The following is a 16,046-nucleotide window of genomic DNA, read 5'->3' on the forward strand; positions in this document are numbered from 1 at the left end:
GTCCTCCTCCATCCTTTTTTGGGGAATGGTCCTCTCCCCTCCCCTCCCTGTTACCCCAGGAAGGTGCTGGCACTGCATCCTCTGCGAAACCCTGGAGAACAGCCCCCCTGTCATGTGCATAGTCCTGAAACCCCCCAAAAACCCGTGTGGGCACCAAACCCCAGCAGCTTTAATCCGCCCGCCCGGGGCAGCTCACCCGCGGCTGGGGCTCCGCGCTACAGTGCCCAACTCCAGGAACAAAGGCAGGACAGGAGGGAGGCCGGGAACGTCCTTTCCCAGCCCCGGGGACATTAAACAAACCCCAAGAGATCATTCTCCCTTTGTCAGCCCCGCAGGTCACCCGAGGTTTGATCTACAGCCCAGCACAGCAGATGGAAAAATTCCCGGTGAGGGTTTTGGATCAGGTCCTGAGGTTTCCCTTTGACCAGGGAGTTGCTGCTGAAGCTGCCTGGATGCTGCTTGCTGTGGTGTGAACCCCCAAAAGCCCCTCTCATCCTTTCAAAGCCCTCTGAAGCGGATCACGGGGATATGTATTTTCCCCACTTCCCTTCTTCCCGAAAGCTTTTAAATCCTTCCTATGCCTGGGAGTAAAAGTTTGAAGGCTGAGCCATAGACGTGCTCAGCAGCTTGGAAACATCCTAAATTTAAGCCCCAGCTGCACCGTGGGCTCCCAGGAGCACAACCCTCCGAGCCTCCATCACCTGCTCTGCTTTCAGCCCAGGATTTTAACCCAAATCCCCACTTTGTGCCAGAATTTCAGCCAAGATGAAGCTGCATTTCCACTCCAGAAGAGCTGCTGAGGGCTTTGGGGAGAAAGGGGACAAGGGGCAATGGCTTTAAACTGAAAGAGTAGGTTTAGATTAGATTTTAGGGAGAAATTCCTCCCTGTGAGGGTGGGGAGGCCCTGGCACAGGTTGCCCAGAGAAGCTGTGGCTGCCCCTGGATCCCTGGAAGTGTCCAAGGCCAGGTTGGATGGGGCTTGGGGTAACCTGGGCTAGTGGAAGGTGTCCCTGCCCATGGCAGGGGGGTGAAATGGTGCAGGTGATGCTGCACTGCTGGGCTGGGGCTCAGGATGAAGGGAAGGGGATTTTTTGGGCTCGCTTCATCTCACTGTGCTTTGTGGGATGGAGCTGATACTGGCAGCAGGGTCACCAGCACTGGGGACAGGAATCATGGATGGTGTGAGGCAGGATCTGACCTCTCCACGAGCCCTGGCACCAGGCTGTGCCAGCTGTGCCACGATGGACACCCAGGATGTGACAGTCAGGACCCACATCTCCTCCCTGTCCCCTGCAGACATTGGGCTCACATGGTCCTGGAGCAGGACACAGCCCACACGTCCATCCTGTGTCCCGGGAGCACCACGGAGCTTTGATGCAGCTGGAAAACTCCTCTGCCATCCCGGGAGGGGAAAGGCTGGATTAGACCCTCCAGGCTGGGGCTGAGAGAGCGGGCTGGAGCCCAGCACAGGGCACAGGGACATCAGTGTCCTTATCTTGGCTGTCCTTATCACGGCTGGGCACACGTGTCGAGTGCCGTGCTCTGGGAAGGGAACACGGCTCCGGCGGCTCCGGCAGCTCCGGCAGCTCCGGCCCCGGCAGCATCGGCTGGAGCACAGGAGTCAGGCAGATGGGTATCACAAAGCACCCAGTGCCTCGTCACCTCCTTTTTCCAGCCCATGTCCTACGAGGGGACTATTAAAAGGTCTTCCCAGGGTGTGACACGTGGCGTGGGGACTCCCAAAGCCGCCCTGTCTGGTTCCCCCGACACCCCACTCCCGGCTGTCCTGCTGCACGGGTGGCCCTGGTCCTGCCCTGGCTGTGACAGCAGGCTGGGGGCAGCTGTGTCCCCTGTCCCCTCTGGCCCTGGCAGTGTGGCTGAGAAGGCAATTCCCACTGGGATGATGCAAGCTCCAGGGCAGGAGGACCAGGAGTGGGCGGCATCTCTGTCCAGATGGAGCCAGGAGTGCTGCTGGTGGGCAGCCCTGAGGGTGTGCTGGGCTCAGACACGCTCCCTGTGCCTTTCCCATGCCCAAAACCTTGTGCTGGCATTTAGGCTCTGCCATACAGCATCTCCTGACACCCCTTTATGCTGGGAAACATCCCCTAAGCTCCAGCGTGACCTGGAACCACAGCCCAGGGCAGACCTGGGTGCTCCCACCTGCTAAATGCCCTCTCCATCAATATTCCAGCTCAAAATACTTATCCAAACTGCTCCCGTCTCAACTGACCTCTTCATCCTTCCTGTTGAATATATGCCCAACACATTTATGTGGCCCAGGTGAGGGCATGGCTGTGTTGGGGGAGATCCAGGTGCGTGTCCCGCTGTGCTGGGAGAAATCACCCCACTGGCCTCTCCCAGCTCCTCATCCCACAGCCAAGTCCCCCTGGAAATGGCCCCAGGAGCGCTGGCCTGGCCCAGCCGTGCACAGCTTAATGAGCTGGCCCAGCTCCCAGGTGCCAGCCCGGATCAGGGAGGAGCAGGCTCTGCTCCATGCAGGAAGGGCCCCCTCTGCCCGTGCACCCCACACCCAATTCCCCCCCAGCCCGATGCTCTCCCGAGCGCGGGTGCTCTCTCTGCACTGGCAGGGTCACACTGCAGCACCTCCTCTCACCCTGTTGATCCACTGGGATGCACCAGATCCGTGGGATTTCATGTTGTCTGAGCTCCTCAGCTGCCTCAGCATCCTCCTCTTCCTCAGGGGTGGCGATGGAGCCATCCCAGCCGGGGGAGCATCCCTGAGAGGTGATGTTTGCCTGATGTGGTGGGAGCTGGGATGGACCCTGGTGTGGGGCTGAGCTGGGGGGCAGAGCAATGGGGCTCTGTGGTACCCCCTGCCTGGGATGCAGGGCAGCAGGGGGGTCAGGATTCCGGGAGAACCCAGCATGGTTTTCCTCTTAAGCAGATGTGACAGATCTGGAACTCTCTGGCAGAGCTGGATTTGGATCTGAGTCCTGTTACATGTGTCCCTGGACCTTGGGTAGCTGATGCTGATGGATATCCCAGCCCGGGATGTTTGTAGGGACAGGCTCAGCAGTGACCACCCTCCATCCCAGAGGCTGCAGGGAGCACAGGCTCCTGCTGGCAGCTCCACCAAGGAGAAAACCTGGTGCAGAAAATTAAGCTTTACCCACAGCAGTCAGGAGGCAGCACCGACCTGCAGTGAGAGCAGAGAGGGGAAAAAAACATCCCAACCCTTTTGATGCCACAGCTCTTGGTGGCACGAGCTGGGGGCTGGGAGCAGCCCTGTGGCCACCCCCACAGCTTGCTGGGTCCCAACCTCTGGGGTGCCTTTTGGGGGGTTCAGGGGTTGGGGGAGCAGTGGGGACCCCCCACCCTGAGAAGAAAGGAGGGAAGGGAACGAGGCAGCAGGAACCGATGGGGCTAATGAGAGGGTGGATTTCCTCAATTATAGGATGATGCCAGTAATCCCGGCTTTCGAAGGTTTAGGCAAGAGACAACTGCTGTGGGATGAGCCTTCCTCCCACCCACGTGATGATGAGGAGCCCGGTGCCTCTGCTGTGAACTGGGGAGCAGAGCAGCTCCCAGCCTGCCCACAGACACAAACCCCAGCACCCAAACCCTCTGAGCACCCTCCCCTAAAACTCACCAACTGCCCTGGGGGAGATGAACCCTCTTTAGTCCAGATCAGTCCACCCACCAGCATCTGCCATCACCTGTCCTGGAGGCGGGAACCAGCTCTTCCCAGCTGCCAGTGGGTTTTGCACTTACCTGGGGCTGTGGGAGCTGCCAGGGCTGCCAGGGGACCCTCACAGGGAAGAGTTTATCCCCAATATCCCATCTACCCCTGCCCTCTGGCAGTGGGAATCCATTCTCTTGTCCTGTCACTCCATCCCTTGTCCAAAGTCCTTCTCCAGCTCTCCTGGAGCCCCTTTAGGCACTGGAAGGGGCTCTCAAGTCTCCCCAGAGCCTTCTCCTCTCCAGGTGAACACCTCCAGCTCTCCCAGCCTCTACCTGGCTCCAGAGCAGAGGGGCTCCAGCCCTTGGAGCATCTCTGTGGCCTCCTCTGGATTCTCTCCAGCAGCTCCAGGTCCTCCTGGTGTTGGGGTCCCAGAGCTGGAGGCAGCACTGCAGGTGGGGTCTCACCTGAGTGGGGCAGAGGGGCAGAACCCCCTCACAGCTGCTTCCCACGCTGTGGGACGAGCTCAGGACACGGTTGGATTTCTGGGCTGCAAACACACATTTCCAGGTCGTGTTGAGCTTCTCATCCACCAACACCCCCCAAGTCCTTCTCCCCAGGGCTGGTCTCCCTCCACTCCCTGCCCAGCCTGCATTTGTGCCCATCCCCGTGGTCTCTCCTGGCTCACCTGCACACCCGGGGTGGCCTCGGGGCGGATGGGCTGAGGTCGGACGTAACACGGCCTGCCTGGATAAAACAAATCATCGGCTGAATAACTACCAGGCAATTACTGCCATTAGCAATGCTGACCTTCTCCAGCTCCCTGGGCACTCACAGGGGGTGGAGGGCACCTGGCCCCTCCCAGGGTTGGCTCACCCGTGACGTGGGGTGGTGGGGAGGATGCGCTTCCTCACGTCCCTGCGCCCTCCGTCACGGGCAGCGCACGAGCCAGAGCAGCAGCACCCAACCCCTAATGAGCAGGTTGGCTTCAAAGGCTCCCTTCTTCTTCGGAAAGACACGTTCCCAAACCCCAGAGCTGCCTGTGGTGGGAGCAACCCCGGCGCTGCGGAGGAGGCGACACGTGCTCCGCAGTCCCTCGCGGGCGGTTGTCACCGTAGGGGAGGGCTGTGTCCCTCCTGCCACCCCACCATCCTCAGTCTGGGGGTTTATAGCCTCCTGATCTCAGGTAAAACACCCCCAGGCTCACAGGCATCCTTTGAGGGGCCGATTTCCCCCTGAGCCCTGCTACAAAACCCCTCTGCGAAGGGGGATTACACCCTGGATGATCAACCTTTGTCGGGACTATCAAGGGCTGCGGGGAAGGAGGAGCAGAGGAAGGAACTGGCTAAACTCGTTACACTGGTGACATTTGAAGAGGGTGGTTAGTAAGTTGCATGTTAACATTATGTCCAGTCTTTAAGGAATGCATCCAGGATTCATCAGGGGAGCAGTTGTTAGGTGAGTCACGCTGCGGACATGCGGATTTAACTGGGATTTCAAACCCAAGCGACCTGTAATTGCATATTAGCAGAGGGATGCTTAAAGTAATCAGCTGTTCCAGCCACGCCGACTACGGGGGGGAAGGGAGGAGGGCTGGAGGGGTGTCCTGCACCCAGCCCCTCCTTGGATTACAAGGCAAAAATATAGGCCACACAAACAGCCTGGGGGACACGCTGCGCGGTGGTGGCTTTTCCTTTGAAGGCAGGGTGACACTGCTCTTGCTGAACCCTTGATAGTGGCAAGATAAGGAGGGTAAATACACCGCGGTGGTGGAGAGGGCAATGATCAACCGCCCCGGCCAGCCGGCCCCATGCAGGGCTTCATCCTCATCCATCACCAAAGGGAAACCTCCCGGCCGGGAGGGAGAGGTGGGAATGGCTACGGCACTCGGAAAGAACGATGAGAGCTGCTGGGAGGGGAAATGCGTGTTCTCGCTTGCACGGGAGGGAGAGATAACACATCACACACCGCCCTGCGCCGCCCCGGGCGCCGCTCCAGCCTCACGCCTGTCTCCAGAGCCACCGTCCCACCCAGAGTCCCTCGTCTCTCCTGGGAATGTCGTTATCCCCTTGGCATCACAGTGGGTCGGGGCAGGGGGGTGCAAGGACACCCTGTCCTTGGTTGGTGTCACAGCTCGGTTGTGCAACACCTCGAGGCTGCAGCGAGAAGACAATTGACTTCTTTTCCTCCTTCCTTAAGGAAACGCCTCTGTGACGGTTGTCAATCATTCCCCTGAATACCTCGGGATGCCAGCAGAGGATTTTAATCAAATTTGTCAGAGCCATCATGATTCTACAAGCTGAAATGGGTGTCCAGGCTCGGGGATCCACCCAGGTGAGGGAGCAGCAGCAGCTCGGCACACAGGGCTCACTCCTTCCAAAAGGAGCAGGGAAGAGCAGGCACGGGGCACACTGGGATTTTAGGGAAAGCTGGAATGCTGTGGAGCAGGCAAGAGGCTTTGCACGAGCTGAGCTGATCCCTCCTTGTGATGGCTCAGGAGGGAAGGAAACGCCTGAGCTGCACATTCCAGGCTGGATGCAAGAAGTCAGAGGTGGGAGAAGGTGGTTGAGTCAGGGAAATCACGGAGCCAACAGCCAAAAGGTCTGTGGCAACCTGTGTTTGGAGCTGAACAGTGCAAATACTGCATGTACAGAGGGAAAAAAAGCCTTTTAAATGCTCCTCCACCTCCGCACACAAAAGGTTCTTCACCCAGAGGGCGGTTGGGCACTGGAACAGGTTTCCCAGGGAAGTGGTCACAGCACCAAGTCTGCCAGAGGTCAGGAAGTGCTTGGAGACAAGGCTGGGGTTGTCCTTGATGATCCATGTGGTTCCCTTCCGACTCAGGGTATTCCATGTTTCCAACACGAGCCGAAATCCTATTTGGAGTAGAAAAGCCCAAACCAGAACCTCCAGCAGCAGTGCCAGGAGGTAAGATTGGAGGGTTCAGTGACAGAGCATCACACGCTTCTCACCATCCACCTTCACTCCCCCTCAAGGCTCAGGACCAGGTAGGGTGGGCTGTGCCATCCCCTCAGGGCTCAGGACCAGGCAGGGTGGGCTGTGCCATCCCCTCAGGGCTCAGGACCAGGCAGGGTGGGCTGTGCCATCCCCCAGGGCTCAGGACCAGGCAGGGTGGGCTGTGCCATCCCCNCCCCAGGGCTCAGGACCAGGCAGGGTGGGCTGTGCCATCCCCCCAGGGCTCAGGACCAGGCAGGGTGGGCTGTGCCATCCCCCCAGGGCTCAGGAGCAGGCAGGGTGGGCTGTGCCATCCCCTCAGGGCTCAGGACCAGGCAGGGTGGGCTGTGCCATCCCCCCAGGGCTCAGGAGCAGGCAGGGTGGGCTGTGCCATCCTCCGGCAGCTCAGCCCCGTCCCGGGAGCAAACTGCCCCCCCGGAACGTCCAGTATCAATGGAGCATTTGTCTCGTGCTTGGCACCAGGCTCTGGAGCACAAGGGCCCGTGTGCTGGATCGCCCAAACACAGCTATAAATGGCAAGAGGAGCTGCACAGACAGACTGTTCTCTCATGCTGCAGGAGCTCGAATGGCACAGTTAACACCCGCGCTGCCCGAGCGGCTCCCGAGGAGGAGGAGGAGGAGGAGGAAGAGGAGAAGGGCAGCCGGGGAGAAACACTGGCACACTGCAAGGGAGAAAAAAAAAAAAAAAAAAAAAAAAAGCTAAATAGAGAGATTAAAATAAAATTTAAATGCCATGCTGGGTCTAGCAACCCGCCTGCACAGAGCTGGTGCCACCCTCGGCACGGGGCCAGCGGATTAAGGATGGCTGGGAGCAGGGAGGCTGGAGCAAGATGCTTCTTGCATTCTGGAGTCAAGACAAATTCCTGCCGTTTCAGTGATTCTGGAGCGGGGCCAGATGTCCTTCCAGGAGAAAAAGCTGCAGATGTGGAACCCGCATCGCCAGCCCTGGGAGGGATCTCGCTGCTACAACGCCGAGTATTTTTGGATGCGTCTCCAGGCACTGATGGCACAGCAGCCCTTTGCAGAGGTGCTGTGGGCACGTGCTGTACTGTACCACGGGCTGTGGCGTGGGTTCCTCTGCTCCTGACTCTGGTTATCCGAGCTGGGCACTGCCCAGACCACTGGGCTAAATATAGGAAACTATATTTGTAGACAGTTACTATAAAGGAGCAGCCACCCCAGCACACGTCTGTCCTCAGAGCAAAGCTTCTGAGCCAAGCATCACTTAGAGCCCAAATCTCACCCACCAGAGCCCTCAGGCACACCCTGACTTATCCATCGCCCTCTGCCTCAAAGAGGAAAATAATGACAGACTACAGGCTGTGAGAAAATATATAGTTTTTTTTTTTATTTGACAATTAACAAAAGAGGGATCCGAATCTCGGCTGTAAACATTGATAGCTCCTTTCTGATCACAACTAGTACTTTCCACCAACATCCTTTTGTATGGTCTGATCCGCTCCAACAATGCTGAGCCGACTCTGTCAGGGCTTTTGCTGCTCTGCTCAGGGTCACAAATCCAGAGGCAGCTTATTCACCACAGCATCAACAGCAGGACCAACCACCCACACTGAAGACAGCTGATGGACTAAGACACTTCAGAGCTGCTTCCATACACGAGAGACGCTCAGGGAAGGCAGGAGGCCGTGCTGGGTTTGTGCCAGAGAGAGGGAAACATCTCTAAACCCAGCAGGTTTGGAGAGAAACCAGCTCTGCAGAGGCAGAGCCCTACTCGAGCAGGCAACAGGGACTCACACAGTGCCAGCCCAGCCAGAACATCCCAGCCCTGCTGTCAGAGGGAAGCTTTGGCCCCGGACTGGAAAAATTTGGAGATGCAGAGCCAGCAAGTCTGTCCCAAAGAGGGACTGGCACCTCGTCAGCTCCATTGTTGCAGTGGAACCAGAACCGCCTGTAGCTTGACAAGGGGAAGTGAAACTTCATCTTGGGCTGGAGGGCAGCCAGAGCTGGAGGAGCTGGCACCCAGCTGCCAGCCATCCCACGGGAATCTGGCCTGAACATCAGCAGAACTGAGCTTTTTCAGGGAGATAAGCCTTCCAGAGCCTCTCACCCTCCCCTTTTCCAAGAGGAACCACTCTGCAGGTGGGTCAGCTACACACAGTATCCAAGTCTTAACTACTCAAACCACCTTTTGCTGTTCAAAACCACCAGCAGGGAATGAAGCCGTGGAAAACCAGCAGGGAGAGTTCTCCCAGTGCCATTCCCACAGCAGGGACCTCAGATCACCACCTCGGGCCACCCTCCCCCCTCCAGCAACATGAGGAGAACCAGGAAAAGGGAAGATGCACAACACTAAAGAACAGTGTTATAAATAGAAACCTCCCTCAGCTGTAGGAGCGACCTGCCAACAGCTACACAATTCCTGGGATTTGGAGCTGCTTCGGAGAGAGGGATGGAGCAGCCTGAGGTACAAGGAGCACCCGGGCAGATCCAGGACCAGGATCTCAGCTCACTCCTACTGAGGTCACCCGATGGTTCTGAGCCTGGTTTTTGGTGGGAGCAGAGTCACCTCATCACCACAACTCCCCCGACTGGACAAGCAAATAAAAATAACCCAACAGATTTGAATACACTGTATTTATTCGTAACAGATTCTAAAGAATCTAGTGAGTCTATGTCAAGCCCATTGCATGACAAGTGATACAGGTGTAGGAAAAAAAAAAAAGACATTTAAAACAAAACAAAAAAAAAATATCAAGTGCCATTCAAGCTACTGGAATCTTCCAATTGCCCCCTCACAAGAGGCAGCACAGTATCACTGCAAGGTCTAGAAAAAGTCAGATTCAACCCATTCACAAGAGTCCCACCACACACACTCCGTATATCAAAAGTGCAATCTCAATGGGAAGTCGCCCTGCCGAGCTGTTGGCTGTAGGGAATCTTTTTGGGCATCTCAGAGGGAAGGAGGGAACCTCAATTTAGTGCGTCTACGTGTCTGTGGGCAGGAGCAGCCTGTAGAAAACATGCTACATGGCATCTACGTTTTCATCTGAAGTTTAAAATGAAAGAAAAAAAAGTATCATCTGCTCCCACAGGCAGCCCTTAAGCCAGTTTTAACTTGCACTGGAAAATCTCAAGCTCCCACCGCTGAGGCTCTGGGGAGTTGTGGGGCTGCAGCAGAGCCGACACAACAGCCTTGGCCACGAAGGCAGAGCTGTTCTGCAGGGAGGCAGCTAAAAACCTACACTGTTAGTGACACTTCTTCAGCTCTGTCTGGAGAGGGAGCAAAGCCAGACCAGTTTCAACTGGGTTAGTTCATGTTAAGCGCAAGAGCCACCCCCCCACCCCTTACTCCCAGCTCCACATCGCCCCTACCCCAAAAAAGGTACCAATCTGGCTATGCACATTCCAAGGATCTAGTCTTTATTAAGAGCGTTCAATCTGCCCAGCTATTACAGTTTTGTCACAAAAAAAAAAAAATCCCCAAACAAAAGAAAAACAAAAAACCCCAACAAGTTAGTAAAGATACTTGGAGTACCTCAGCCTCGGAGGAAGCACCACTGAAGCCGTGGTGTTCCCGGAGCAGCATCCCTAGGGAATGCCTGCTGCCTGCCCGCCTCTCCCTCCGTGCATAGTTAAATCTGAGATGCTCCACGGGCACAGCAATCCAGGCACCTCCATGAAAAACTTTTGTGCTCCAGACACCCAAAAACTTCAAAGCCACGTTGGACTGAGAGATCCGAACCCTCACAACACAAGAGGGTCTGTTTAGAAGACTTTTTTTTTCTTTTTTTTTTTTTTCTTTCCTAAGGCCAACTAACTTCACCCCCACCCCCCCAAGCTCCATTTCTAGCTAGAGAATGAATTTCAAATGCTGATGGAATCACACAGCTGGGAACAGGCTGCTTTGGAAGACAGGACCTGCCCAAGGGAAGATCTCCAGACTGGAAGAGCTCTGCCCATCTCCTCGGAGGACACAGGCTCCAGCAACAGCTGGAAATAACTGACTCGTGAACTGAGTGGTTTGTGCTTCAAAAGGACAAGCCTCATCTTCCCCGATAACCCAGCTGGCCTCTGGCTTCGTGCATTAAAACCACACTGCATGCCAAAAAAAAAAAACCCCAACAAAACAATTAAAAAAAACCTAGGAAGAGCAGCATTTCAAATTCCCCTAGAAAATACAGGATTAGGTCCAGCAGCCTGGGGCAGGCTCCTGGACAGATCATCTGCCTCATCATCTAGGAACACGACCGTATTTTGGCACTGCAGACTTGGGAGCTTGAAGAAATTCATATGCAAGTCCCTGCTGCCTTTTTTTTCCAGAAAGCTCTGCACAGCATTTTCCACCATGCACTCCCCCCCTTCCCCAGTGTTCCCCATTTCAGGCATTTACACGTAGCCATTCCAATACCTCCCTGGTTTATGCAGCCCCACTTTGATAGCTCTTTGCTCCAGCTGGTCCTTTCACAGGCAGCAAGTCATGCCAAAAAAAAACAACAACAAACAAACACAAGCTCAGCGACACGGAACCTCAGCCAGGTTACTAGAAATGATCTTACGACCCTCCCCACCCCACAAGAGAAACATTTTCCTCTTCAGACAATCCCCACTCAAGCTCTTGGGACATCAGCCCCTGCAAAAATAATAAAGGTTTACAGTACAGTTGTGTTTATATTGTTACAGGCACTTAAACAGGATTCTTTGGTCCTTCAAAGGAATTTAGCCACTCGGGCTTCTGTTGGCAGAAACCACAAGTTTGCACACCCATAACACCTCCTGCACTAAAAAAAAAAAAAAAAACAAAACAAAACACAACACAACACAATTCAGATCCATTTCAGGGCAGTGCAGCTCTACCTTAGCGTAATTCTACAGTCTCCCCTCACACACCCCCACCCACCCCATTGCCTCCCAGAATTCCATAAGCGAGTCTTCCCATAAACGTCCGAGTCATCTCATTTCTATAACACTGCACTTCCCATCACAGTGTACAGCAGACAGGTCTTGTTCCAACAACCCCAAGGAACAAGACACTCAAGCAGGAGTCCAGGAAGTTTCCTTTTGTTGCAGTTCTAGGAAGGTTGGTTGTTTTTTTTTTTAGTGTTTGGTTTTTTTGGGGTTTTGTGGTTTTTGTTTTTTTTTACCCCCCCCATCCCACCCTCCCGACCCGCCAAGGCAAGGAAATACCTTGGAGGACAGACCCTGACGTTTGTCCTGGCTCAGTTACAGGGAAGCCACGTTGGGTAGGACTGATTGCAAGGCAGGAAGGGCTGCACGTGGGTGACATAGTAGTTGAAGTTTATTTCACTGACATAAGGGGCTGGCTGGTAGTAGCAGGTAACGTTTGTGACGGTGGGGATGATGTTCTGCTCAGCCAGGACCCTCACAGCCAGCATGGCAATGAGGTTCAGGGTCTGCCTCCTCTCGTGTCCCATGAGGCAGACTGTGCTCTCATTGACCACCCTGTGGAGGGTCATTAAATAGTCATATCTGTTGCTCTCCATCCCAACAAAGTGGCTCTGGAGGTAACATTCCAGCTTCCTCAGCTGCTCGCCGATGTCAGAGAAGTCTATGAAAAACCTGGAGCACATGTACCTCTGTAGTGCCTTCATATCCACTTCCGATTTGGGCTTAAACCCCCTCACCAAGAGGTTGCAGTACTTCAGGAGCCCCCCACCTCGGATCTCCTCCGGGTTCCTGGTGGCGATGACCCTGTTCCGCAGGTGGTCCATGGCCTCCTCAAAGTCCCCGTACATGCTCTCCCCGGTGACCGTGGGGTGGAAGTTCTCAGCCATGGGGTTCTCCGAGCACTCCCCGAACAGCAGAAGCGAGTCCAGGATGATCTGGAAGGAGTCCACGCTGAACTCGAACTGCCGCCGGAGAGAGTCCACGAATTTGAGCTCCACGTTCTTCCCGCTGTTGTTGGAGAGCGAGATGAGGCTCCAGCGGTCGGTCTCGTTGCACACCTTCACCAGCTTCTGCACGTAGGCCTCCTTCAGAGTCATGGGGGTGATCTTGTCCTTGTTGACGCCTTCGGGGAGGAAGTCAAGCAGGCAATCCATGACCACGTCTTTGACGAGCTGGAAAACATCTTCTGTCTTCAGGTCCACGCCGAAAATGAGGTCCAGGTCTTTGTACCCCAAGCCACTGTCTTGATGCAGAACGTGACTGGCTGCTGAGCCATTCAACCTGACATTATGGACTGTGATTCCTTTCTTCTCCAGGCGGCTACGGACAACCTGAGACACAAAGAGAGTCAGTGAGAGGCAAGTAGGAATTTTTTGGAGCAGCCTGGTGACAGCAGGATCCACTCCCTGGGCTTATATGGGTCACTCCAGTGCAAGACAGTGAAATAAAAAGCTAATCCATTAGAAATAGGTCACTTTGGAAAGCATCCCGAGTCCTGCCAGCAGCTAGGGGTGGCTCTCCTTTACTTATTCCCTGGCATTAGAGGGATCTGACTGCACATGATGAGCTGTTCTGCTTCCAGTGCAGTGTCTGCTCTCCCCTGCCTTCCCCACGCTGAAGGGGAGAGGTTCCCTGACCCCATTTTTTGGGGAGGTCCCTGCCCCCTTCATCCCCTCACAGTTCCAACCAGCAAGCCAAGACCAGCCGACCCCAAAGTGACCCCAAACAGGGAGGCAGCAGCACAGTCTGCAGCAGTCCCAGTGGATTTAATCAGGGTGGCTCGCTCCTTTTAGCCATCCCCTTCGGCCTGTCAAGATTCATTAAAGGCAAATCAAGATGCCAGAACTGCTCAAAAGCCCCAGCCAGGCGTATGCAAGTTCATGTCCCAACTAGTAAGTGTATCCTAACAATTTCCAGTGTGTCAGAGCTTCGTGCTGAGCTTGGCATGCTATCAAGCACAAGAGGCAGCTTTCATCTTACGGGTGTTACTCCGGTGATTTTAATGCTGCCTGCTCAGTCCTGGCACACCCACCAGTCCCTCCAAAGCTTTGTTCATTTAGAGGGAAGCTGAATCACCTGCCTGATTACTTAACAAGCAGGAGGCTAAAATAACCCCCAAGACCATAAAATAAACTCTCTGGACACCAGCTTATAATTTGAGTTTAACTCAGCTCAAAGATCCCAGGAAGATTAAGTCCGCACCTTCCACCAGAAGCTCTTCCCACCTCTCATCCCGCTTTCATGTTCCTCTCCAGCAATTACCCATTTTCCTGGGACTCCCAGCTAACCAGCCTGAAGCGAGGCTATGGCTTGAAAGAGCCAAAGCTTGGGACACAAACGGACAAATTGTATCACCAAGAGCCAGTCCAACCAGGCCCTTCAGCTCTGCGAGGCTGCCCTAGTTTGAGAGGCCCCACAAATTCTGATTTTCGGCCTCCCAGAATCCCAATTTTAATTCAAAACTTTATCAGAAGGGGCAAACCCTCTTGCTGGTTGAGCAGACAGTGCTGGGGGAGACCAGAGCGCTGCAGCTCCGGCCTCAGCAGCCGTAAAACTGCCCCTCCACGAGTTTTGTTTAGAAAGAAGAACACACAAAAAGTAAAGAACTGCAGCGTGAAACCCTCACCGTGTCACAGACCCCTTGGTGACCCAGCTAAGGGCCACCAGCAAGTTCTGCTGCCTCTGCAAAAAAAAAACCCAAAACATCTCAGAACAACCCCATGGATGTTTTTGCACTTAGAGGTTGTTCAGGCTCACGATGCAGCTTCCCTGCTGGTGTTTCCCCTTTCTCCCTGACACGAGCCATCCCTGCTCAGGCTAGAAACATGCCTGGGCTCCTTGCCAAGCCCGTGGTGACAGTCACATGTCAGGCAACAGTTAACCAGGGAGCTATTCACCATCAGAAGTCTCAGGTCCCCACCAGCACATCCAATCCAGCCAGTGAAAGAAGTTGTTTTCCAAGGCAGATAGTTTGAAAAAAAAAAAAAAAAAATTAAGTTTACTCCTGGAAGAGACACAGGGTTAATCCCCCAAATTGAACAAACATCATGCAGGGGAGCTCCTGGTCTGCATCTGCTGCCAACTGGAGTCACTCACCCGGGGCACGGCTCCAGCACTACTCGTGGAGTTAAGAGTTTTGTGCTATTAGGCTTAGAGAGACAAGATATAGGTCACAAAAGTGTTAGATGCGGAGCCAGGCCCAGTGCTTGGAGAAGATCTCATTCCAGATTAATTTCCTAACCCCAGAGAACATCTGCTTAACCCCTTTCCGAGCAAAGCTCAGGACCTGCAGTGTTTCAGACCCATAAGCTCCAGGCTCACTTGAGCTCCCCAGGTCTGTCTGTGTGAGATGCACTCAGAAAACAGGGGAAAAAATCCAACTGCTCAAGTCAGCTTTGTCCCAAATCACCCCAGAAAGCTCCAACCCTGCAGAGCACCTTGCCATTCCCTGGGAGCTTCCACCTGGGAGCTCAGCTCCCCAGCTGCAGGCAGTGGGTTCAGGGATGCATTTTTTCCCCCAGAGGGTTGGATATTTCTAGGGTTAGGCAGCTGCTGACCTGCTTCCCAAAACAGCAGCTCACCTTCCGTGTGGTTGGGATAATTGACTCTGACAGCCAGGCAGGAGCAAATCCTGCTGCGTCCTGACCTGCCGCTTCCCACCTCCCACAACAACAACAACAGGATAAATAACTGCCTTTTGGGTTACTTGTTCCAGCTTAGTCAGCCCTAAACACAGGGTCTGCCAGCACGGCCGGGCACAATTACAGCCCTCAGTTATTCCATGTTTGAAGTTGCTACTGGCAACATCCTTTTCGGCAGCTCCGACACCGAATCGCCGCAGTTTTTGTGGAACCAGAGAGGAATAACTGGTGGAACATTTGATGCTGCACAGCGCTGTGGTCTTGCCCGAGCCAAGGGCAGCGTCCTGCCTGCAAATCTCATCTGTCATTCAGCTTCAAGATCGCCAAAATTTAGCGCTTCTGCCCCCAACAGATGCGGCAGGAACTCGAGGAATTTAAAACCAGCCGAGCCTTTCAAATGTCACCCTCCCATCTTCCAGGCTTAACTCGAGCTATTTCTCAAGCAGCTGAGGCTCCGAAATCCCGGCGATTAGGTTATTGTGAAAGCCAGTTGGGTTTTAGCACCGTGAATAGGCTTTTTAATTAGAAGCCAACATGCCCGATTTTACATTTGATGAGTCATTACTGAGGAATGAAGTCGCCTCCCAAACATGAATATGCATCAGCTCATTCGAACTACATTGTTAGTTTAATATTAAACACGGTTATTACTTGATAGTTAAACTAACAGGAGCTCGTGAAGTCTCGGGCAGGCTCTGGAGGATACATCAGTGTCCCGAGAAATCAAAGGACACGGACATTTGATCCGGCATTTGAATTAATAAATGCCTCTTCCAACACAAGCCCAACATGTCCACCAGCACGAAGCCATTTCGTGGAAGCAGCTCCAAAAAAAAAAAAAAAAAAAAAAAAAAAAAAAGCCGCTTTTGCCTTGGCCACACACATTTCACAGCTCTTAGGGCACCAAATTAACTCGAAAAGAG

General features: G+C 54.2%; 1 protein-coding gene across 1 annotated transcript in view; it reads right to left on the reverse strand.

Annotated features, from left to right (window-relative positions):
• Nucleotides 1-9,196: 9,196 nt before the first annotated feature.
• Nucleotides 9,197-16,046, reverse strand: part of FAM46B (family with sequence similarity 46 member B) — an 8,068-nt gene continuing 1,218 nt past the window's right edge. Inside the window, exon 2 of the mRNA XM_017831115.1 lies at nt 9,197-12,813. Within this exon, the coding sequence (XP_017686604.1) occupies nt 11,794-12,813 (1,020 nt within the window). The 3' untranslated portion in view covers nt 9,197-11,793. The remainder of the gene's footprint in view (nt 12,814-16,046) is intronic.

This window comes from Lepidothrix coronata, unplaced genomic scaffold (genome assembly GCF_001604755.1).
Source record: "Lepidothrix coronata isolate B3197 unplaced genomic scaffold, Lepidothrix_coronata-1.0 Scaffold187, whole genome shotgun sequence".
Taxonomy (NCBI): Eukaryota; Metazoa; Chordata; class Aves; order Passeriformes; family Pipridae; genus Lepidothrix; species Lepidothrix coronata.